At 38.5% G+C, this 25,656-nt stretch overlaps 3 protein-coding genes across 3 annotated transcripts; all 3 read right to left on the bottom strand.

Moving 5' to 3' along the window:
• LOC110847149 (condensin complex subunit 1) lies at positions 1–6,643 on the bottom strand. The gene is made up of 15 exons (XM_022094015.2): positions 6,164–6,643; positions 5,767–6,098; positions 5,529–5,680; positions 5,284–5,431; positions 4,950–5,213; positions 4,669–4,836; positions 4,422–4,592; positions 4,154–4,330; positions 3,950–4,065; positions 3,650–3,866; positions 3,296–3,543; positions 3,008–3,223; positions 1,870–2,917; positions 1,208–1,780; positions 1–1,106 (listed from the first exon to the last, which is right to left on the bottom strand). The coding sequence occupies exons 1-15, from the start codon at positions 6,264–6,266 to the stop codon at positions 744–746; spliced, it is 4,296 nt and encodes a 1,431-aa protein (XP_021949707.1). The 5' UTR covers positions 6,267–6,643; the 3' UTR covers positions 1–743.
• Positions 6,644–6,950: 307 nt separating this feature from the next.
• LOC110846195 (splicing regulatory glutamine/lysine-rich protein 1) lies at positions 6,951–8,956 on the bottom strand. The gene is made up of 4 exons (XM_022092853.2): positions 8,615–8,956; positions 8,320–8,519; positions 7,988–8,240; positions 6,951–7,840 (listed from the first exon to the last, which is right to left on the bottom strand). The coding sequence occupies exons 1-4, from the start codon at positions 8,701–8,703 to the stop codon at positions 7,495–7,497; spliced, it is 888 nt and encodes a 295-aa protein (XP_021948545.1). The 5' UTR covers positions 8,704–8,956; the 3' UTR covers positions 6,951–7,494.
• Positions 8,957–9,500: 544 nt separating this feature from the next.
• LOC110845665 (phenolphthiocerol synthesis polyketide synthase type I Pks15/1) lies at positions 9,501–25,223 on the bottom strand. The gene is made up of 28 exons (XM_022092121.2): positions 24,850–25,223; positions 24,616–24,754; positions 21,171–21,457; positions 20,975–21,083; positions 20,789–20,888; positions 20,622–20,690; positions 20,047–20,551; positions 19,324–19,959; positions 18,849–19,239; positions 18,495–18,763; positions 18,014–18,400; positions 17,498–17,925; positions 17,095–17,409; positions 16,352–17,034; positions 16,124–16,246; positions 15,980–16,024; positions 15,293–15,896; positions 14,544–15,210; positions 13,824–14,466; positions 12,547–13,728; positions 12,253–12,464; positions 12,094–12,168; positions 11,797–11,998; positions 11,399–11,728; positions 11,127–11,307; positions 10,406–10,980; positions 9,931–10,315; positions 9,501–9,857 (listed from the first exon to the last, which is right to left on the bottom strand). Exons 1-28 carry the CDS (start codon positions 24,854–24,856, stop codon positions 9,675–9,677), a joined length of 9,732 nt encoding a protein of 3,243 aa, XP_021947813.2. The 5' UTR covers positions 24,857–25,223; the 3' UTR covers positions 9,501–9,674.
• Between the last annotated feature and the right edge of the window lie 433 nt (positions 25,224–25,656).

Raw genomic sequence — 25,656 nt, 5'->3', positions numbered from 1 at the left:
TTCTGTACGTATTTAAGTATGCACTTTATTGTTGTCATTTATTATACACATTTCATTAGAAAGTAGTAGCAAATATTGTTCAGCGATAATAATAAGATGAGGATGGACTGGATACAAAATGATGACGTACGATATATACGTGAACTATCAAGCAATATTATTATATACTATTATCAAACAGTGAGATCGAGAAGGGGATGAAATGTTAAAAATATAGCAAAGATGCCGATAAGGCTCGATTAGCCTTATTCGACAGGAAAATTGTGATATTAATGTTTGTTTGTGTAAACTTTAAATGTGTGTTGCTATCATAAAAATAGTGTAAATAGTAGGATATTACCCAATAATAGCAAGATAACAATATTAAGACATTGTTTCTTGACTATGCATTTATGCAATATCTGCCTCAACTTAATTAAAGCATAACATAACAACTAAATTCGTACTTGAGTAAACGATGTATTTAATAATCAGACGATTTTGCCGTTTTGTAAAAGGAACATGCCCACCAATAATATAGATTAGAAATTGTTCAATAATACGCGAAACGGATTGAGTTATTAAGAAACAAACGAGCATATACATATGCACAAGTAAAGACGGGAATATTAAATATAAGTTAACTACGGAATAAAAATAACTTCCAAATATTATTCTCATAAATTTTTCCCACTTATTTGCATATTCACATGCATAAAATTCATACCATAAATTATCCAACACATTGTATGATTCTTTGTACTTTAATCGGAAGAATCATCATCTTCTTCAGCAGGATCTTCATCTGTGCTGTCAGGAGCAGCATCTTTATCTTCGTCATCTTTATCTTCACCTTCGTCACCTTTGTCTTGACCTTCGTCACCAGGATCTGCATCTTGGTCTTTATGAGCAGTATCTGCACCTTCATCCGCAGAATTTTCGTCTTGTTCATCTCCACTAACATCCATTGCATTCTGCTCCTCCATTAAGCTTGACGCATCCTGGCTTTTAGATCGATTATTATTATTTTTCCCCTGCTGCCGATTCTTAGCTTGAGCAATGCGATGTTTTTCTAGACATTTTTCACGCAGTTCCTCTAATTCTCGTTCGTAATCCTCAATTTTTGCCTGAAATTAGGTAAAACAAATAAATAATTATTATTGATAGTACATAGTAATATAATTAAAACAAATAAAAATAAAATGAAAATAGTTAATATCGTACTTACTTTAACATCAGGCTTTAAATTTCCACGCCGTAAAGTTTCAATTATATGAACAAACGAAGTGTACACAACTTCATTCTCTAGTTTGTCAGTGTACAAGCGTAAATTATCACGAATAATTTTGAACGTCTTGTCCCCCTGAGGAAGCTGTGACAAACAATAAGCATTGTCTTCCCATAAGCGTCCATTTTGAGCTGATCCTTTAAAACGGTTCATCAGAGTTTCAACCAGACCAACAACTTGTTTTTCTTTCTTGACACGAACTAGAAGAAATTTCATGACGCCTTGAAAATCTTGTTGTGAAAGACCATCACGGTTTGACAACTGCGAGATAACTTCTGGTATGGCGTTGCTGATAACATTATCTTTTTCGGCGCATACATCAAAGAAATCTTGAGCCAATTCTCGTATGACCAATTTTTCTGAGGTTAAACATAAAGCTACTTCTGCAATACTATCCCGAATTTTCACCATGTCTCCCAATGCCATATATCCCATGAAATCCAAACATGTCATTTTGATGTGGGTATTGCCGCTCATTAATCCGTTTTTGATTATCACATTGCATGGTTCCATCTATTTTACAACAAAACAAATTGTCAGCTATACACATATTTATTTGCACCATATTCTGTTAGTTAGTTACTAATTTAGTTAGTTTTTACCTGATTAGGAAATTTGACATTTAAAGCCGTAAGATGTTTAAGCATTTCAACTTTAACCAGGTCATCGTCCACAATGGTCCACAAGTTAATAAACGGCTCGATAAGTTTTCCCACGGATTCTGCACTGACCAACATAAGCTTCGCGAAGGAGTTGACAATTGATATTTTCAGTTTTCGGTGCTTTATGGTTGTAATATTTTGGCAAAAGTATAGAGTTATGCGGCGTAACTGGCGAAATGCTCCGTGATCCAATAGCTTTTCAATGTACGACTTAATAATGTCGAGTTCACCATCAAACGCAGATTTTCCGATGACGGCCTCAAGTTCCGATAATGCATCTGCATTCCGGGTAGCAGAGAATGATGAAGCAGGTTTGCGACCTCGCTTTCCTCCACGGCTCATTGTTGAAGAATTATTTCTAGCGGAAATACGGGAGCTATTATTCACATTTGAAGTGTGACCACCTAGAGTTGAATTACGTGACCTAGATACATTGTTGTCAAGGTCAGGTTTGGATATGGCCCCCTCCAACGCTCTCCGTCGTTTGATTTCTGGGATGACAACCGTTTCACAGTAGTTAATGTGAGTTCCCAACAAAGCTGTCATAATGGCCATGAATCGAATATAGATTTCTTCAGTATCTTTAATTTCAACGTTAGGAAATTCTTGATTTTCATTCGAAGACCCGAAGACAATGGGGGGAATTCTACGCAAAATTTGGTTAGTAAATGGAATGTGATCCCATGAGAGTTTATATATGATCTGCACAGCTAGTTCGGCAACCCGAGGAAAGTGTTGATGAGTTTCCCAGTTTCCTTTCGTACTTACTCCGTATACAAGGATTTCCACAAGTCTGTCAAAAAGTGCATGGTTCCTGCTTAGACGATGAGTGGTTTGCACATCGCTTTCTCCTTTCTTTGTTGCCTTCAAACTAAACAAAATTGCTTCAAGAGTGTATCGAATCAGGCCAAAGTCCTTTAAGGCGTCATCGCCAAGTCCAGCTTTTAAAATAAAGCCCAAATTTGCCGTAATCACATCCTTGTTACACCTATTAATTAGATTTAAAGAGTCTTTTACATGGACACTTTCATGAATTACTTACTCTATTATGTAATATCATATACTTATTAAAACGTACTTTCCAATTGCACCAAGAACAAAGATAGCATTTTTAGCATCATGTGCAGACCATGAGTCATAAGCACGATTGAACGCGTCCCACAGAATTATTACAGCCGGTTTTGAAAGGGATCCAACTGCGTACATTTCACCGATTATTGGTTTGAGAAGACCCTTAGTAGCAGCATCCACAGAATCAAGAATCTTGAAAATGTTGCGGACCATGTCGACGTTTCTATAAAAAAAACAATTTAAAATTGAAGGAAATAAATAGCGTTCCGTATTTGTGATTTTTTTGCTAAACTACCCAATTCCTTGGTCTCCAATGAAAATGCTCCAGAATGCAGGGACCAAAGCGCCAGCAGAATCTTTAGCTAGCATCGCAATAGCTTGAACAACAGGGCCGGTAATCTTCTCATTTACTGGGTATCCACATCGGACTAATTCTCCAATAGTGCCAATAACTTCTGTACGGTCGTTTGGCTGACCAATTTGTAAAAGAAGGGTTAATTTTTCAACCAAGCTGTTCAATTTTTGTTTCATCCTCAAGCAACCCTGAAAATAATTTTAAAGTTATATAATACATACAAACAGTTTTATAGGTAGCCTAATGATTGAGCAATTCGCCTGATTTTTATTCCAGCTATTTACTGTTATGTACCTGCGAAAACTGAAGTATTTTCCGTTCATTAATAACTTCTTCATTTTCCATTAATTCAACTTCATGAGTTGTCATTGACTTGGACAGATCGAGTGAGCATTCCAACATTGACCTTTGGCTTTGGCTTGTGAAATCTACGGAGTCTCCACTTCCCGTGGTAACGTTGTTAAAAAATCCTATGTAAAGCTCTGGTTTGGCGGAAGCTACTCCAGCCTCGCTAAGATAACAGTATGTCATAGTCAGTATAATTTGGTTGAACATAATGAAATGAATGTATAAATTTAATTTATCGGTACTCACGCAATTCCGACATCTTTCCCATATCTTTGAAAGCAATGATAAAGGATAAGACAAGCATCCCAATATTTATCTTCTTTAACTAGGCCAGCAATTAACGGGCGTACTTTTGTCATTCCCTAAACAGAAAATGTAGGGTAAAATAAATAGGAATTATATTTAAAATAGCAAATAATGTACTAGTCAAACAAAACAAGTTTTCCATACTTCTTCAACATCAGCATCATAAATATCAGGCAGAGGGATTTCTTCAACTTGAACTTGTTCTGCAAATTCTCGAACAATTGCACACGTATAGTAACTTTTACGAGGAGATGTTTTAGCCATTATCTCCAATAACCGTTTCCTGTGATAATCCACTTCTTTCTTGTAATTTATTTCAGCCTGAAAATGAATTAAGTAATGATTACTAGCATTTTCGAAATAAGTTCAACCAGTGAGTAGTATATTGCTTGCAGTAGTAGGGTAAACTCACACTGCAAATTCCAGGAAATTTGGCCAAGATATTGTTGACAATTAGCATGGAATATTTCCTACTTAAGATTGCAGAATCATTTATTCGATCAATAGCAGCATTCATACAAATTGCAACTTCTATCGGTTCCAAGATAGCTTCATCAATTAATTTGGCCAAAATTTGAAGACACTAAAATATATTCAAGTTAACATAAATAATTTAATATATTGTAACAAGATCAATCAACCAGTAAACCTGTCTGTACCTTGGATCTAATTAAAGAATTAACGTCACGGCAATGTTTGACTAAAATCTCATCAAGGATTTGTGTTCTTAGCTTTCCAGTATTTTCTAACCCACCACCGTCAGTACTCTTCAGCCAACGCATGAGACTTGCAGTTCCTTGAACTGCTGCACTACGAATTGAAACGCTCTGCATAAAAGAAATGTATTTAATTTAGGGAAAAGCATTACGTCTGATTACAATGTGTAAAAATGTAAAAATGTCAAAATGTCAAACATTACGTAAATTATGAAGCATCTTACATCAACCTTCAACAACTGAACCAAGTATAATCCAGCCTTTTGAATCACGTCTTTTGGCGTTAGTTCACACAAATCTCCCAGTACTTGCGCGGCACCCTTCTCAGCCAAAACGGCATTTTTGCTCGACTCTCCCATGTCACTCTCCACGATGGTCATTATTGTTTGAAATGCGTTTACTACAGCATCATCAATCTCATAGTCATTTGCCATCACCTCAACAGATCTGGAAATCAGTTTGCCAACATCCTCTCCGTACTTCATAAGCTGTAAAGACAAATAATGACTCCAAATAATAAAATATACCAGCAACAAACATGTCGTTGTAAAGTCTTACAGGAAACAATCGCTGGTACACATCCGCCGCTTTATTGAACCGTTTAGCAACAATTGCAAAAATTTTGTACGGTTCATCTCCAGCTCGTAAGTTTTCCTTTGCAAGGCACGCTTCGTTAAAGTTACTGCACATAGTACGGATCAACATCCTGCTCAGACATAGCAAGAGACACAAATAATTTAGTCCGCAGTTCGTTTTATTATTGATTCATGTATCGAAAAATGTTTTTTAAATAAATTGCTCACCTTGGGACACTATACCCATATCCAGTGTCATCCCAAATTTTTTCTACAGGTAGTTGCAAGACTTCCAACAAGTCCTCAATAATCATTGATCGTAAGTTCCTCCAATTGATCCCAGAAGCGTCGTCATTTCCACCAAATGCAGACGCAGCTTTCTGTAAATTACAACAATAAACCGTGTAATACATCGTACATCCAAATCTGTGACAACTAATAACAATCCTTGAAAACTAGTACTTACTGAACTCTTCCCCTTTCCTCCAACATTTCCTGACCCAAGGACAAATTGAACAGATTTTGCCTCCATCCCACACAATCCACGATGTGCAAGATATATCATAATGGCCAAAGATCTTCTAAGTCGGTTGATTTCCTCTGGATTAAATTTGTTGACTTCAACCCCGTGCACACCAATTTCCTCTTTCAGCTTGATTAATCCCTTATGAATAATCCGCACGGCTTCAGAGATAATGTCTGGAGGAGGTGTTGGTTCTCCAGCGACGGCATTAGCCAAAGTTGGATAGTGTGAAGTTACAAGAAAAGTACCCTCATTCCTCACACGGTCATGAATAGCTAAACAAAGAACAGAAATGTGTAATTCATATTTAATTACTAAATACGTCACTATCAATACTTACCCACTAGCCTCCCATGTTGAATTTGACTTGGTGGAATCGCTTCCAAATAGTCAGCCTGACCTCCCGTCTCTTGTAAAAATTTTGAAAGTAATTCCTCCTCCATGATGACACGGTTTGCCGATGTTTAAGCAATTGTAAAACTCTCTTATAGGGAATTAACGATAATGCACATTAACTTTAAAAACATTAAGGAAAATCGTTTTATTGAATTGAAAATTCAGCGCAGGACACGGCCAAAAAAAACAAAAAAGGAAACAAAAGCAGGTTCAAACGCAGTTCAAAGTAAGTTTGGCAGTTACGAGTTTTGTTTTTGAGGGGCAAAAAGCAGGCCCATACCGCCTCCGCCAGTTTTTGAAGGAAACAAGTATTCATTTGTACCTGGGCTGGGTGAGACATGGTGACAGTTTTCTAAAATTTTACATATAATGGATTTTACATTTTACATATATGTACATATTGCCAAACTCAGGTTTCGCAAAATTTGATGTTACCCTCTCTGATTAGCATATCAATAAAATAAATGACACTTGGCTTGAGAAGTAGAGGGAAAGACCGATGTTGGTTAGTTGGAAAACCTCAATTGATTCAAATGGCGTTGCAAAATTGAAACTTTTGATTTAAAAGTACTTTTCAAAGGGAACAACCAATTTTATTCCGGTTTTCTGATTGGTTGATTAATTACTTTCAAAAATACTAAGTTTAGTGTCAAAAAATCTTATATTTTGAGAATTTATTATTTGCATGTAAGATCTCTCAAAGCAGGATTATTTGACACTTTATAAATAATAAATTCAATTTGTTTTGACACTTTATTACAACAAATGGCAGAGACAAATATAAACAAATTTACAATTCACTAAGGTCCTAAAATGTACTTACGATTAGTTACGACGTGAATATGTACGTAACTAAATGCATTTAAGGACCTTGCAAATCACTGCTTTATAGAATAAAATGTGACCATTTGCTACTATAATAATGAGGGCAATTATAAATGTCAGATTGTAAGATTTATACAAAATTGAATTGCAAATAAGTCCTCCAATGCCGGTCAACCTACTTATATCTTCAACATAAATCTTAAAATAATTGAAAATCTTTTAATAATAACTTGTCGAAAAATTACGTGGTTAAACATTACAATTCATTCAGTTAGGCATTTATATAAGCTGTCAAATTAGCAGATAATTAGTGGGATTAAATTTTAATTTCATCCATTACTTGGAATATAAGAAGAATTAAATAATATCAGTACGAAAGTTTACTTTTTGATCGAATGATAGAAAAATTTCACATTAAATTACTTAAATAAGAAATTAAACTAGGCATGTTTAACTGAACGGATCTTCTCCAGTAAAATCATCGTATTCTTCCTTTTTCTCTATTTTCTTAACAACTACTGGTTCTTTTTTCAAAGAGAATTCTTTCTTAATCTTGTAACTACTTGATGGCGAAGGTGCGTCACACATCACTTCTTCTTTGCGTTCCTTCTTTATTGTTGGAGTTGCTTCTAAATCCAACTTTTTCAGAGACTCAGTTTCAGCCAGGCTCCGTTGATTAGCTTTCTCCTTTTGTTCGGCTCGGAATTGTTTGCGTTCTGATTTGCTAAGACCTCGAGGTTGGTACAAGATCCCACCATGACTCAGTTTCTCTTGGGGGTCATACGCCGCTTCATATCTATTATCAAACGTCTATTATGTACGCATCCTCAAAAAAAACGTATTCTATAATTTATTCACGACATAGCAATTTGTAGCTATTGTTTTTTAATTTAGATTTCCTCAGAGTACTAAATAGTCAATTAGTAAATTAAACGTATCATACCCTTTCGACTCTGATTCCCAATCTTCTTGCTCGTCACCCCAAATTTTCGGAGCTGGTTTCTCGTCGCGATGTTTCGATCGTGAAGAGGATCTCTTATCTTCGTCATACTTATGACGAGAGTGACCAGCATCCTTAGATCTACTTTTATGGTCCTTCTTATCTTGATCATGCTTGTCTTTATTCGTCCCACCAAAACGTGTTTCGTCTTCTTCCTTCCGACGACGATCAGCTTCTATCTTTCTTGCAAATTCATCTAGAGATGATAGGAAAAAGTACATTATATATTATCGGTAATGTAATATCGCCTATATATACATGTCCACCTGTCTTACCACTTGCATGATATCGTATAGTTTCCACCACTTTATACCGATCTTCACATCTTTCATGATGAAAATTAATTTCCGGAGCGAACACCCTGTGGTTATCGTTAAAATTGCAAATTCGCATATCTTTTGGCTTCCCAGTCCTTTCACAATCTTTCTGGTATTGAGTCCTACACTTTGTCAAGTGGGTAATCAGCCTGGCATTACTAATATTAATTTGGTAAAATTGGAAAGTTTTGTATCAGTTCTAAATTCATCTAACAAAAATGAACAAGCTATTTATTCAATTGTGTAAACTTACGTCACGACATGGGCCATATTATATGGGCAGATGACATTGAATTCTCCTGGAGCCAGGATGAATTCCCCCTGAGTCGTCATGTCCATCATTTTGATTATTGATGTTTTTTTATTAATTGAATTTTATAATTCTGCTAACTAGCTCTACTCACTTAAGCTTGATACTACTTGATAATTGACCGATTGTTAGATCGATTATAATGCAAGTTTTGCAAAAATTAAATTTTCAATTAAATTCTAAAATCTTAAGACTTAGGATTAATTTTGACGAAAGAAACGATGAACAATAAGGAAGGAGATGAGGAGATCGAAGAGATTCGAGCCTTATTCGAGCAACGTGTAGAATTTTCCCACATAAGATTCTCTCAATGTGTAGTTCAACTCGATGGATGCCAATAAATGGTAATTAGGACAAGCAAGCTCGATTGTGGGCTCAATTTTCATTTGCCAGTCAAATACGTAGTTTTAGTATATTTGTGATCAGCATAAAAAAACTGAACAATTTGGCAAATCATATTGCCAAATCGGAGAGGGGACCGTTTGTATTGTTCTGTTCCCAATAAATGAATTGCATTAAGTTACTGCGTGCAACAATAGCATGACCTAAATTTTATTATGAAAAGTTAAGTATTAACTACTTCATTGTTCATAATAATAGTTTTTGAAAATGTGCACAATAACTGTTGCATATGTCATAATAAAATATGGTAAGAGCAGAATTCAATAAAATTTTGCCAATTGATTTCAACAACCTCGCTCAATACTGAAATCATACATACGTGTAACACGTTTTAATAACTCGTACAAAACTGGCAAAATGCTGCTTACGAAATTATAATTTGTATATGCTTTCAACCACAATTTAGTTTTAAATAAATACAAATCGATTAGTTTTCACACGGTTTTATTAATTAAATCTTGTTAAGGCAGCATTATATAGGCAACAGGCAGGCACGCATATGTATGAATTGATAATAATAATAAGTATAGCTTAACCTAGTGTACATTTAATTTAAAAAGTATCTTTTTGTAGTCAAATTAGTAAAAAAACTACAAATTTACTAAATTCCAAACTTTGCAAAAATTCCCGATTTTTTCGCATACTCCAAATCTCTTCTAATCACACCCAAAGTATTTTCGATGTGTTTAGGGTACTCGGGCATCAACTGGGTCAACTTCTTGCTGACAAATGCATGCGTTGGATTCCTCGTGTATGCGGCCATGATGGCAGGAGAGTCCTTTAGCTATGGAGCAAAAAAAGTCATCCGGTCATTGACTTATTTGTATAGAATGAGAGAAAAATCGTTTAATACTTACAAATCTATTTTGTGCGTCCTTATTCCCAGTCGCTTCCTTAAGGAAGTGGATAAGCTTGGAGTCCTTGATCGCATCCATTTGTGTCTGGAAGTCATCCGGTTCCACAACGTCAACCCTGTATCCCAATTCTTCTCCAATGAGGACAAGCTCAGTTTCATTGTGGGGGTATGGATTGTACACGTTATAAATGTCGTCGGGTGTGCAGTCATCGAAAAATATACGAAGTGAAAGGTCCACACAGGTGTCCACCGGCAGGATAAAGAATGGAATCGGGACTGCAGGCATAATTCCTAAATGCAGATAACTCATCATTCGCAACATCAATTGATTGTTTTCATAGTCGACATTAGCTCCAGATAAACTATCGCCACCAACTGCGGGGAATCTGTAATCCGAAACAAAATATTAATTTGCAATCAATGCACTAAAAGTTAGCTATCGTAAACCAAGTTTTAGTTTTTAGTAGCACACCCACCTAAACACCTTGATTGGCAAACCTCTCTCTTCCACCGCAGAAGCCATGAGTCTATCACATACAAATTTAGAAATTGGGTACGCAGTGTTTGGCATATCATCGAAATCGTCTTCCTTTGGCCAAAATTCTGAAATGCTGAAATCCTTGTCCAATTTATTATTGGCGACGATGGTACTGGCGTGGAAAAGGAGTTTTGTTTTCTGTGCCGTCACAAATTCGAGCACTTTGAGAGTTCCTTTCAAATTCACTGTACGAATATCGGTGGATTCTGGTTTTTCAAATTTTTTGTACTCTTCGGTAAAATTGGATTTCACGGCGAGATGAAAGACTGCGTCGACTTCTTGGGCTAGTTTATTATACTCTTCTTCCGTCAGGCCGAGGTGAGGTCGATTAAGATTGCCTGGAATTATGACGATCTTACTCATGTCGACAGATTCCAACATTCCATTCGCCACCAGTTTTTTCTCTATTCGCTTTACAGCATTGGCCTCTGAATTATTTTTCTCGTCGCGGACTATGCAGTAGATTTTTGTGATGTGGGATCGTTTTGAAATATCTCGGAGGAAATAGGGTCCCTACAAAAAATTCAGAATCACTAAGAAATGTGCGTTGCATACATAAGTCTGACTAATTCAATTCAGGTTCATGGGAGAGATTTCTTATATTAAAGGGCTACTCTATGTACAAATATGTCACTTATTATTAGTTGACCATTTCTTACCATATTTCCGGTGGCTCCGGTGATCAAAATAGTTTTTACTTCAGATGGTAGACAAGCTGGAATGGGTGCGGGTTGGATTGTTTCTGGAAGGATGGAATCTGTTCGCATTAGTTTCAAAAGCTCCTCTCTGGTGGGAGTACGCACATCGTCATCCTCATCGCCTGCGAGAAGTTGACACAATCTGAAAAGATTCAACCGGACACGTAAGTATTTGAACGTTAAACAAATATTTGTCAACAAGGATAAACACATTTAGTCATTAAATATGTTACCTATTGGCAAGTTGATTAACTGTGTGACAATCTTTTACAGATCCTACGGTGATGGTTGCCCTCTTTCCCAGGGTGGACTGGACAACGTTCTTCATCTCAATCAGCATAAGCGAATCCATTCCCAAATCTTGAAAATTTTCGTCGTCGTTCATAACCTCATCTTTTCCGAGTTTAAGGATTTGACGAATCATGGAGCGAACGAAGCGTTTCACCACTTCAAGCTTTGTCTCTTCATCATCAGCAGAGTCATAATCGTCCCAAAATTGTTCGTTGTTAATCAAAATCTCTTTCGACGATTCACCCTGATTTAGTTTCAACTCTTCCGTGTACCTGTTACAATTTATAGTTTTCACAATTATAAATAAAGTCATACAGTACAAATTTAAATTGATTATTACCGTTTCGTTGCACTGAAAATTTGTCGCACGATGCCAAAGTCAGCATCACAAACGCACATTTGAAGTTGATGGGATTTCATGGTTCTTTCGAGCGCTGAAAGTCCTTGCAAAGTGGTAAACGGTTTAAGCCCAATAATTTCAATGTTTTTAGCAACACCGACTTGACCCCACTGTCCCCAATTCACTGTTGTTGCAGGGAGACCTACGTACCCACACATTCAAATATAAATATGACAAAATCCTATATTTTTCGAAATTTCTGTTCTCTTGATCGCCTTATTTTTAAAAAAAACTTACCAATAGAGTGTCTATAGTTTGCAAGCGAGTCCAGGAAAAAGTTGGCGGATGAATGATTACTCTGACCCAACGAGCCTTGGTACATACATTTGTTCATTTAGAAATGTCTTAAACTAACATGCATAACTGAATATACGTTAAATATTATTATTGTTTTACCAAGTGCAGCCACTGCAGAGGAATACATGACAAAATGTTCCAGAGGAAGATGTTTCGTCATATTGTGAAGATTCCAGCCCCCACGCACTTTTGGATTATATGTCGTGCAGTACTTTTCCCAAGTCTGGTTAGCGTAGATGGCATCGGACAGTACACCTGCGGCGTGCATAATTCCTCGCAGCGTTGGGAGCCCAAGTTCTTTACTCTTCAATCTATGAACAATCAACCATAAATTTTATTATATATCACGTTTTGCTTTTCCAAAAAAAATTACTACACAAATTTTATACCCACCTCTCCAAAAGTTCGGCACATTGTTTCTCATCGCCAACATCGTACTGCAGAGTGAAAACGTTCTTATTTCCTTTGTTGTTCATCCTCCGAATCTCATCCAACGCTTTCTCATTAGGGGCGGATCTACCCACCAGGGCGACATTTTTGGCTCCCGAATCAACCATCCATTTCGCCACTTCCAGCCCAATTCCACCCAACCCTCCCGTAATAAGATAGGTCGATCGATCATTAAACATTGGGATTGTCATATCCAGTTCAGGTTCCGGCATGGACACAATAATCTTTCCGATATGCTTAGCTTTTTGCAGGTATGTTAAAGCTTCTCGAATTTCGCTTGCATCAAATCTAACGTATGGGATTGGTTTGACAACGTCATTTTTCAAACACGACCCGACGTTAAAAATGTGAGATTTCAGTTCATCCCCGGTTGAAGCAGATATATCAACAATTGTGTAGGCCACATCCGGTCGAAGTGCACTAACATCTTGTTCAGTCCATGTATTGAGCTTTGACATTTCTATGAATCGGCCACCCTGATTGCACAAGGCAAGAGAAGCTTCTTTAAACCCAGGACCGGTCAAAGAGTTGAGCACCACGTCAACCCCGTCACCACCAAGTGCAGCTCTAATTTCGGACTCAAAGTTTGTATTACGAGAGTGAAAAATGTGTTGAATCCCAAGGTTGCGCAGGTACGCCCTTTTCCTCTTGCTCCCAGCAGTCGCCACAATACGGGCACCTACTGATTGAGCAATTTGTATCGCAACCAGTCCAACACCACCAGACGCGGTATGAATTAGAATAGTGTCATCTTTGGTCAATTTGGCTGTCTGGACAAGGCAGATGCACGCCGTGGCGGCAACGGCAGGCATAGTGGCTGCTTCATTAAACGTCATGGAGTCGGGGATGGGCAAGACTAGGTCTTCATGAAGTATCGTATGTGATGGAAGTGAGTCGCCATTAATGTTCGTTCCAAAAACTGAATCTCCAACCTTATATTTGTTCGCATTGGGACCAACCGCCATAACGATGCCACTCCAATCGATACCCACAGTGTTCATGGTTTCAAACTCAGGACTGGGTTTTAGGATTGCGAACACGTCGCGGAAGTTGAGAGCGTAAGATCTAACGCGAACTTCAACTTCACAATCCTCCAATACTGGCCTTGTAGTGCAGGAACCGAATCTGCAAAAGTTCACAAACATACAAACAATGATTTCGTGCTTTATAATAAGCTTGCCAAAAGTATTTAGTGAAATTATTGGGAATATGATACCCACCTGAGATCGTTGATTGCATTACTTGCAGGAAGTATCAAACGAAACTTTTCAGATTTGGGGAAACGCAACCCTGTATTTTGCGGCTTCCAAGGAATAAACCGTGGCACAAATCGCTGTCCGTTACGATACGCCGCATAAACTTCATTGTCATTTGTCATAAATTCGGAAAACACTTCTTTCATATGATGATCAGATATTTCGAGCGAGTCGTCCAAATCTATACATCGAGCAATTGCATTCGGTTGCTCATTCTGGAAGCATTTCGTCATGGCCCATAGTGGGCTAGAACTTGGAAGTGCAGGTTCATTGTCTCCCACGTTGGTCACACTCTTCGTGACAACAAAGAGTTTTGGAGAGTCTTGCGTAATAATGGATTTGCAAAGGTAAAGGAAAGGTTGTGCAACAAGAGACAGGTCTTCATTTTCATTCAAGGGATGCAAACCCCAGAGGTAAACGATACCCTCTAATCCAACTCCGGCATCTTTAATGGTAACTTGAAGAAGTTGAGCCATATCGTCCTCGACATGTTGACGAATGCCGAACTCGAACTCGTTGACCTTCTCAAAAGTGTCAGATTTGCGGATGGTGATCACCTTGTTTCCAAGAGAAGCCAAGTTCTTGATGACATAGGTGGACAATGGACCTTAAAAGTGCATATAAATATATATACAATTAGTTTACAATGAACATTAAATGCACATTTACATATGGCAAACTTACCATCTTCTGAAAACACCCACCACGCCTTTTCTTTCTTGGCAGCTTCAACCGCCCTTGGAACATGGTAACTGATGTGCTCACGTGTAACATTTCTTGCTGTAATCAGAGCAAACGAATCTCCATACGCAGGATAGCTGACAGCTTCGCAATATCCCGCCCCAGTCAAAACTGATAACCATTTTTCCTGAGAAATTTCACAATTATAGCCTCGTAGCATAAAGTCATCGCCTTCCGCATAATGCCAATATGCATCCAAAAGTCCGAACGTGAGATTTGTCCCCCTGCCAGGCGCCACACATTCCGATATGATAAGCGTCCCATGTTCTCTCAAGAGATTTCTCAAATTCCTCGACGTTTGAGAGATACTTTTCGTGGCGTGGATAACCAGGTTAGCGATAATGATGTCGTAGTGACCCGGGATAAACCCTTGACTGACGACATCCTCCTCAATGTTTAGGATTTTGTAATGCACTTTGATCTTGGAGTTTTCAAAGACTTTCGCTCCCATAGGGAAAAATATGGGGGAGATATCAGTGTAGGTGAATTCCCAGTTGGTCGGACTCCCTTGCAAGTAATTTAAAAAGGTTTTCGTAAAACTGCCGGTACCTGCGCCCACCTCAAGGATACGAATGGTTTGCTTGTTCTCTTCAAGTTGTCGGGGTGTATCCTGTATATGCAAATTATTGCTTATAATGTATCCTCTACAACAAGATAGATGTATCTATAATTTATTTATTTCCGTCACTCACCTTCAAAAATTCTCCCATAAAACCGTTCAGCAACTCATGAGCTGACAAAGCTTGGCAAGATGTCATGTAGTATTGTTCAGCCGAAATTGCGGAAGGGTCTTCTGGAAAGAGGTATGGAAGAGCGGATTCTTTTCCAGTGAGCATAGCCGTCAGTCTGGTCCCGGTAGATGAAATATAACCAATTTCGTTTGGAGAAGCTGGATGGACTATTTTGTATACGAGTTCAATCTCTTCCTTCACTTTATCCAGAGAGGGTAGATCTTTGACCAATTTGAAAGTCAATGCCTCCTTTATTTGCTTACTGCGTACTTGGAAATAGCCATCATTTTCAAGTTCGAAAAACATGTAGCGCACAAACCCCTCCAGTCCAGGAAGAATTTTATTTTGTTTGACAAATTCGCTGACAAAAATTTCCGATCCAACAACAAAATTCGACATATCCAATTCTTGCAAGCACTTAATCATGTAAAGCGAACAGAGAAGGTCTGAGTTCCGCCTAAAATTGTCTTGATCGTCTGAAATTGTGTTGCACTTATCGGCTAACCGAGTAATGAATGTTTTGTCAGTTGTTTCCTTGTGATTAAAGACTTGATTCAGATCGGCCCTGTTCGGAGAAGAGTTGAGTGAGTATAAGCATTACATAAAAGAGTTTCATAATTTCGTGTAATTTCTATTAAACCGACTAACCTTCTTTCCATTGGACCTACTTGTGCCCTCCACAAATCTTCATACCTGTCAAAATCCAGAAAATAAAATGATTAAGATTTCTAATCAACTAAAATATAATCGAAATAAAGTATCTCAATAAATATGTAAAGGCATTTTTCATACATTGCTGGAAGGCTCAGTTTTTGTGCTTCTAGGGCTGACATGATGGCACCAACCGTAGTTTCAACGAGCATTGCACCCACCATTTCGGCCAGCACGGTCCCCTCAGACTCCAATAGCGTTGCTCTGTACAAAATAGATATTAATTTATTACATCAACATGACAAGTATTTCACTAAAAAATTTGCAACAACCAAATAATAAGCAGACAAGGATGAAACAATTGCTTACTTGATTTCACCATTACTTTCCATCTTGCAAAAGATATACGCCCTCTCTGCATCTTCTGGGATGGGCGCAAACGAAATAAACTTTTGTACTGAGACTGGAACATGCAATTCGCTAGCGGTTGGATGGGCACTTATCATTACGGCTTGGAAAAGTGCATCCATTATGACTGGATGGCATACATATTTTCCTGCGGATTGAGTCATGTTAACTTCAAACAGCGTTTCCACTTGAGCTTCGTCAGTTTTTATCTCTTTTGTCAACATTCTTTTCAAAGTTTGGAATGTTGGGCCGAATTTAAGTCCAAATTCTGCAAGCTTTCCATACGTCTCGGAAATCTGAGTAGAATGTGTAAACTCTGCAAGAAGTTTGGCGAGATCCAATGCATCATCTGCTGCATTGGATGAAGACGAGGCGGTCACCGCATACGGGAAGAATGTCGCAGATGCATGGCGAATCCATTTTTGCGTCTCTTTGTCCAAGGCCAGTCTACTGTAAATGGTGACCTTTGTGTCTCCAGAATCGTCTGCTGATGAAACGATTGCTTGGAGGTGAGCAGTTTCCGTTTCCAATAGTCCAAGTGGGGATTCGATTGTGAATTCTGTCAAGGAGATGGGTGCCGATGGTGGAAAGTAGGAATTTTCTGTGCATTGCGTAGCCGAATGTGCAGCAACAAGACACATTTCCTGTGGTAAAAATTTGCTTAGCTAATTCTAAATTTTACAGTTTAAAAATTAGTTACTAACCATGAATCCAGCTCCAGGGAAAATGACCTTGTTTCCGATCACATGATCTTTCAAAAACTCGGCGTCTTCCAACTCCAACTTGTTTTGAAACAGTTTCATAGCTGATGCATTGCTCACAGGGGTTCCCACAAGTGGATGAATTTGACCAGGACCCTGATCTGGAATTTCAAACCAGTATGATTTGTTCTGGAAAGGGTAGAATGGGACAGTTATCTTCTTGACGGGTTCAAATTGGTCAAACTGTTCCCAATTTATATTGACGCCAGCCAAGTACAGTTTGGCAACGGTAGTGAGTATGCAAGACCAATCGTCCTCCTGCATTTCGTAAAGAATTGTTAAAATAACGCAATTACATATTTATGACATGCCTTGACTTTATCTCCCTCCTGCCGGTGTGACATACCTGTTTTCGAATGGAAGGCAAGCAAACCACGGGATCCACGAGCCCTTCAACACCATCAGAGTTGATCATGGTCAACGCGGATAAGACAGGTTGGGGTCCTACTTCGAGGAAGAGGGTGCAACCCCCTCGTCCCATCAGTTCACGAGATGCAGATGAGTACCGTACACTATCTCGCGTGTGTCTCACCCAGTAGTCTGCATTCACATGGACACCTTCGCTTTCTTGGACGATTCGACCCTCCATCCCTGACACGTAAGTAATGTTGTTTTTCGGCTTTGAATAACAGACACCCTCTGCTACGGCTCGATACTGATCCAGAATGGGGTCCATATGTCTCGAGTGGAATGCATGGGTAGCCTCAAGAATGTGGGTTTTTATTTGATTGTTCTTGCAAAACTCGACAAATGCGAGAACGTTCTCTTCAGATCCTACAGATTCCATAAATATATTTTAATTATTTCATTAAAATTAATTACAATTAATTTACATAAAAACGACTAATCTCAATTTTCGTACCAGCCACAACGGTTTGTTCAGGAGAATTAACTGCGGCATAATCCAACCAGCGATTTGTCCCTTCAAACGCCTTCTTGAGCATCATATCTACGTTATCCTTGTTCTCTTTAAGGACAAGCATTTTACCCCCGGGCAAGGCATCGATAAGTCGGCTCCTCTCAGCCACCAACTTTAGAGCGTCTTCAAACGATAAAATACCCGCACCCACCGCAGCTGCAAATTCTCCCAAACTATGTCCTAATACATAAGATGGTTTAACTCCCCAGGATTCCCACATCTGAAGGAGGCAGTATTCTATGCAGAAAATGGACGTCTGCGAGTATATGGTGCGACTCAAATTTTGCCCAATCTGACCCCACAAAGCGTCCTTGATGTCTATTCCATATTCTGAAATTTTCAACATCCGTAAAAATAAAGTTATCATACGAACAGATTTAATTTCTATTAACCAATGGATTAACCGATTAATTTGAATATTCACCTTTACTCAAGACCCGCTCACATTGGTCAAAGGTCATCTTGAAAGTGAGATTGCTGTCATACAGCTCACGTGCCATGCCAGGATATTGGGAACCTTGGCCAGTGAATAGGAAGCAAATCTTGGGAGATTCTTCCGGAGCCACTTTTCTCAAAATCGAGTTGGCGTTTTTCAATTTTTCTATCAATTCTGCAGTATCTTTTCCTACGACTGCGGCACGATGGAGAAACTGTCCTCGACCCAGGTTTGCCGTATGCGCAATATCTCCCAACCTATACTCGAGTAACAAATACCGGTTAACAATTTATAACTACAAATTATTATTTTCAAAATACTTCGAAAGATTGTGTCACCAACTTTTCTGAAGTAGTTTCCAAAAACTCCTTAAACTGTGTTAAATTGGCGTCTAAAGCTTCCTCATTCTTTCCACTCAGGGTAAGAATTTGGAATGGTCGTGGCGTTTTTACATCATTTTTCAAGTTGAGGGTGGCATGGTTCAGGATCGGCGTCTCTTGGATAATGGCGTGGGCATCCGTGCCCGTAATTCCAAAGGAGGAAACACCGGCGATTCTGTGCTTCTTTCCAGCGGGGTCACGTTTCCATTCCATTGCCTCTAGCGGAATCTGGGCTGGAATGGAATCCAAATTGATGGCGGGGTTGAGAGTAGTAAAGTTTTTGTGGGGTGGAATCACTTCATTCTGCATGCTCAGGATGACCTTAATAATCCCAGCGATTCCAGAACATGACTCTGAAAATAAAAATTTCGAAATGTGAAAATTTCGAAGCATGGTTTCTGATAGACAATTGCATAGAGATTTCACTAAAAATATACCTGTATGACCAATATTCGTCTTCACGGACCCTATCGTCAAGGTGTCTTCTCGCCCATCAGAATACACTGCCGCCACGGCGGCATACTCAAGCGGGTCGCCAACCGGGGTCCCGGTGCCGTGCGTCTCCACGTAAGAAACATCCCTCGCCTCGACACGAGCATCCTTCAAAGCTAAACTCATCGCAAGGGATTCGCAATATTTCGTGGGGGTTCCCAAACTCCGACTGGCTCCCTCTTGCACTACGGCAGAACCTCGAATCAACCCCCAAACGCGGTCCCCATCTCGTACCGCGTCAGAGTATCTCTTTAGTACCAGTACTCCACATCCTTCCGCTCGCCCAAATCCGTCCGCTGATGCATCAAATGTTTTGCAGTGGCCGTCCGGAGCAAGAACAGTGTTCATGGTTTTCCCTGTGAAAGGGTGAATTAGGAGGTTCACACCGCACGCCAGAGAAATGTTGGTTTCCTTTCTTTGCAGAGATTTGCATGCCAAATCCACTGCTACGATAGATGACGAACATCCCGATTCAGTAGTTATTGCTGGCCCAGTGAGTCCCAGAGTGTGAGAGATACGGGCAGTCAACACTCCGAAGCAATTTCCTAAATATGACCGGAAAAATTCGGCCTCGCCCACGCCTGAAGACAAAAACAACAGCGAATTAAATTAAGATTTTCTATGAAAAAAATAATGCACTGTTGATTGAGCGTATGTATAATAAATACCCGTATTCTGAAGAGCTTCTCGATAATCTGTACGCCAAGATCCACCAAACACCCCCGTGTACGTATTTGCCAGTGAGACAGGATTAATGCCTGCATCTTCCAAAGCTTCCCACGCCACTTGGAGGGTCAGCCGCTGTTGAGGATCCATGAATTCCAATTCCATGGGGCTGACGCCGAAAAATTTGCCATCAAATTCATCAACGGAGCAGGATAGAAATCCAGCTCTAGAATTTTTCGCGTCCTCTGGCAAAACTGGACACCGCTCTGGAGTCCATCGACCTTCGGGAACATGGCAGATAGCATCTCTTCCTTCGATGAGAAGTTTCCAAAATTCATCAAGACTGTTGGCCCCGGGGAAGCGACAACTCATTCCAATAATGGCAATCGAGTCCTTTAGTTCATAGAGCTGATTTTCATCCAGGGCAAAGTCGATGGTTGGTGATGACGTTGTTCCATCGTCAGATCGGTATTGGTCCAGATAACTTTTCAACCCGTTAAAATGAATCTAAAAATGAAATCATAGTTGGAAATTCCTTCAATAGTGTTGGGAATTTAAATCTTTGCTGGATTCTTACTGTTTCCAGTTTTGCCAGTTTTTGTGCCACGCCATGGTCCAAGTTGCTTTTCCACAGATTCAATATAGCCTGTCATGAAATATGCAGATGAATGAATAGTAAAAAAAAAGTGGTTCTATTATATAACTCCGTCATTATTATTGACTCCACTTGTTCTGCTGACTTACAGATTCTAGAGCCCCATTGACCAAGCCGACTTCGTCCTTGCAAAGTATTTCCATTGGATGAGTCCCAGTGAAGCTTACGATTGCCAGTTCGTTCAGATTTCTGTTTATGAATTTGTAGTATTAACACGTACTAATTACTCAGTATTCCGTTGCATTATACATAAATATTTTACCCAATGTACTCACTTTGCCAGTAATCCTTCCTTCAAGTCCACTCCAGTACAAAATTTATCGTTCAAAGGTCCAAGGGGTTGTCCGAGTTGTTGTCCAAAAACTTGAGTAAAAAGCTTGTCCTCTATTTTTAAAATTTTGAAACGACAATGAAATGAAGCGGTGCAATACGTAAAAATTTCTTCCACATATGTATGCATCATTTAGTTACCACTGATTCCTCCCTTCGCGGAGACCAGCCGATCGACCAACTTTCGCCAAATGTCAACCGAGGGCTTCACCACCATCACGGAGTAGTCAGAAGCAGTAGCGTTCCTCTCCTTGAAAATTTCGTCACAGCCACGAACCACCATCACATCCGGTGAAAGTACGATGACCCGTTGCCACTTGGAGAGACTCCAGATCATCACTTTTGCTGCGATGTGGGGATCGACGCCAGAATTAAGCCAACGTCGTTCCAATCGAACGACGACATCAAATTCGGATTGAAGTAATTCCCTATGAAAAATTCAGAAATTAATTTAAGCCGCCACATATGCATAATCACGCTTATTTGAATGAATTTTTAGCGGATTTGAGTAGCATATCTATCAATTTATGTGCATTTCATGAGGGTGTGAGTCTGAGAGATGTGTAGCAAATACATTAATTGAAGAGTGACGTGCCTCAAGTCATGTGCCGAGTCATGCCTTAACCGCATGGCTGAGGTGAAGCTGCTTGGCGAGTCACTTAAAAGGGTAGGACCTATTGCATTGAACTCTAAGGATGTTTTTTACATTTTGTTATTGTGGCGATTTGGAGCAAAATTTAAATAAGTGTAAACAGTCAACAATTTGACAATGACGTACATGAAAGTGATGACAACAATGAAACTGGTGCACGACACGAAGTTCGTAAAATGAGCCCACCAATTAAAAAGATTTGCATCAGTGTTTTTTTGTGAAGAGGAGCAATAGACCTAGGCAATAAGTAACATACAGATTTTTTCGTAACATTTTCAAAACGCAAGTATTCGGAAACTTAGCATTCCAAGAGCACGATGAAAATAAAGCCTCACACCTTTGCATACATATTATTTTTATTGTCTTTGTTGAGTGACATGTGCACATGTGTATTTAGTAAAGTAGTTTGACAAGTAGAATAAACCGGGTATGGAGTTTTTAACTTTTTATATGTTCTTTCCTTATGCTATGCAAATTTTTTTCAGTAACGTATAATTTCTAATTAGTATCACAAGGACTTGCAGATTAGATTATGATTGGTCTAAATTCTTAAATGCTGACAATGCTTCAACGCCTATACTAGTAACACATTTGTGCAAAATACGCATCATTATTTTTCCTTGTATACGAAATTTTTGGATACAAACAACGCAATTGATTGCTTTATTGATTGCTTGTAAATAAATTCTACGCCATTACTCATCTATTACTACAGGATGACATTCGAGGGATCAATGAGCCATTTTCTTAAATTGTGGTGTACAACATGCCCCAATTTCTGCACACAGCCTATCTTCATTTTCTATCATTCTATTTACTACAAATCTCTGAAACTACAGATTCCGTCACGAGGTAATAATATATTTCACTTACAAATAAGTTGTAAGAGTTCGAAGAGATCATCACATATAATGGGAAATCCCAATAATGAAAGAGTTAACCAGATGGTAAATACATGCTTACAATTATGACGAATAAGATGACATAACGACACGAGATGAGATGAGATTCTGCATCATGCGGTGTACATATCTGTTGTCTGCAAAAATGCAACCACGGAATCTGCACACGGATCTAAAGATGAAACCAAAAGTGACCAAACCACTTTTCCATTGTTCAATATCATTGTTTCTGCAATACGTATGCCCTGGATCTGCTTTCATAATTGCCGTACTACTACATGGCATACACACGTATTTAGAAAGGTCCATGCCAATTTATGAGGTATAATAGTTTTGATAGTGAATTCATTTAATTTTACTTCATGAATACTTATGATGATGGTCATACTTCATGTATGTACACTACACATATGTACATACACTAGTACCAACAACAAGTAGCAAACGTGTAAGTAAATTGTTACCCGTCTAATAGTAATTGCTTATAAAAATTCTGCATAAAACTACGTCATACATTTGTAAATACATACATCAATCCATCACCTTTTCTTCTTAGATGCTTTGTTTGTTGTCCACATTCTCAGAATGTGAATTTACTACAATTAAATCTTGCTTGCAGCATCTTTAAATCAAAAAAACAAGTACCACGAATCGATCCGGCATGCAGGGAAATACCAAAAATTACAAGATGATAAAATGACCTTTTATTTCTGCGAATATCTATCTAGTCGGTTCAATTTGGTTATTGGTTTTGTATGAATGAATGAACGTATATTTTTCCCTGCATACTTTTTTATGTTCTCTTCTTCCACATAAATTATTATTTTGTTCCAATAGAAAGACACAATTGACGAGTTTAATAGTACGGCTTGTGGACGGTACGAGTTTTAAATTTTGGGGCTCAGCATGTGGCAGGGTCACTGAAACATGGGTCGTCTCCTCTATTTTTACCCGGACTCAAGAACCATTGTTTGTGATCATCCCTTTTTAACCCTACCACGAAATGTGGATATTTATGCCTGTAGTTCTTTCATATTGAAACTGTGTCTTCATTGAATACTTTTTAGTCTAGTCGCTGGACAAGTGTTTTGAATACCAATTAAGTAACAGCGGCGACGAAAGAGTTTAATAAGTGGCACCACCTCATAAACCACGGCACAAAGCACCGTTTCGTGTGTTTTTTGTCGTCCGTTGTTGTGCGTGTCTTATGATACGCTGTAAATATGAATTCAATGCATATGCTGTCTTAACACGGCTTGTTAAAAATTCCAATGTCAATGTCCCACTAACAAATTCAGTGGGCAGGACATGGAACAAAAAATCTGCGATTTTTTAACCTTTATAAATAGAAGGGGATTAGAACTTGGAAATGCGAAAACAATACTGACAGACCTTTCACTGTGTTAACAAGAAGGCATAATTTACTCAATCCTTTTTACACTTTCCCCAAAATATTCCTACATCACATCGAGGTCCAATTGCCCTTTGAGCAAGTGTAATAAATGACATTAAATATACACGATATGCATAAATATATATACACTTCTGACTGAAATATGTAGATACACAAAGGTTTTAAGTCAGAGCTCATATTATATGAAATATGTAGGTACACCGTAAAATGCGTTTTAATAAATGGCTCCATTTTCTTATACATAATTTCACACGCTTCTCAAGCAAACGGTATCTATCTATGTTAAACAATAATTCAACTCCCTAATTTTTAATTTTTAATTTTTACTGATGCGGGTCTAATTGGAATTAATTGGACGTTCTTGTGTGTTTCGGCATTCCTTGGGTGATAATTTTATATGATTCATGTGTCACATGTCCTATACCCTTAGGGACGCAGAATTATGACGCGTCTCCTAACTCATTTGTGATTTGTTTTCGCACTTTCTGTCTAATTTAGTTCTTAAAATTTAAAAAAGTAGCATTTGAAATGCAAGAATGATGTTGTATCGCAATTTTTGAAGCATATTTTTTACATTTTTAGAAAAAGGAAATGAGCTTTTTTAGTGATATTGCTTACCAAACATCGTCGGGGAGCGTGGGCGACGCCACGAGCACTAAAGGTCGTGAGGTCATGAAGCGTCGCAGTCCTTTCGCCAACACGAGAGCCTTCACCGCCTCTTCCGTGTCCATCGCCACTGTTGCCCAGCATTCTGGCCCTGTTTCATGAATATATTTTATTAAAACTCATAGGCATATTCAGATCATGGAAAATATTATTCAATTCCTGATTAAAATTAAAATTAATTATTACCCGTCATCCTTCTCCGTTGTTATTTTTTTGTGTATTAAGTATCCTCTTTTGAAACAAATTGATTTGTAAGTTACTTTTTTAACTAAAACCTTTGAACTCGACAAGTGAAAATCCTCTAGAATTAGAACTGTTCAGCTGTATGATAAAATGTAACGCTTCCAAACAATTTTAAAAATCCGAAATTGTTTAACTGGATTGTCTGATTGTTAAATGTTTCACTAACGAGTGAAATCAAAGGTGAAAACGATAAGCGATAATGAATGATGTAATATGTCCACCACATGAACTGCCTGCTATGCTGCCTTTCTGTCCTGCCTTGCCGTTGCGACTGGAATGAATGCGAGAAAGTTTCGTCTCAAAGCAAAGTGGACGCAGGAGACAAAGACTTGTTAAATGGCAGCAAACCAAAGTAAGCAGTCGGAAAGGTTGAGGTTGGTTGTTGTGCATTTATATACAAAGTGTGATGGATTATGCATACCTTCTCGTGCAACAATGCTTATCGCGTCACTAGCTGGCAAACAAATGGCGTGGACAGTTAGTCTCACGTTTGTATAATCCGTCCACGACCACTAAAGTTCCGAGCATTCGAATCTTTGAAGTAATATTAAGGAAATCCCAGCTTACAGATTATGTCTTTCTTTGAATTGCGCATTTTCGCAAATTGTATATTATTGTATGTACGTATGTGTAGCTTGTTCTATGTGTGTGATCATATCATTGATGGTTCGTAGGGTTAAATGTATCTCCATTAGGAATGTTCAGGTAGACAAAGACAAGCAAGAAGTCTTGTTCTTGAAATCAGGCACC

Source organism: Folsomia candida, unplaced genomic scaffold, assembly GCF_002217175.1.
Source record: "Folsomia candida strain VU population unplaced genomic scaffold, ASM221717v1 Fcan01_Sc003, whole genome shotgun sequence".
NCBI classification, from domain to species: Eukaryota; Metazoa; Arthropoda; class Collembola; order Entomobryomorpha; family Isotomidae; genus Folsomia; species Folsomia candida.
This window is presented reverse-complemented; position numbering and strand designations above follow the sequence as displayed.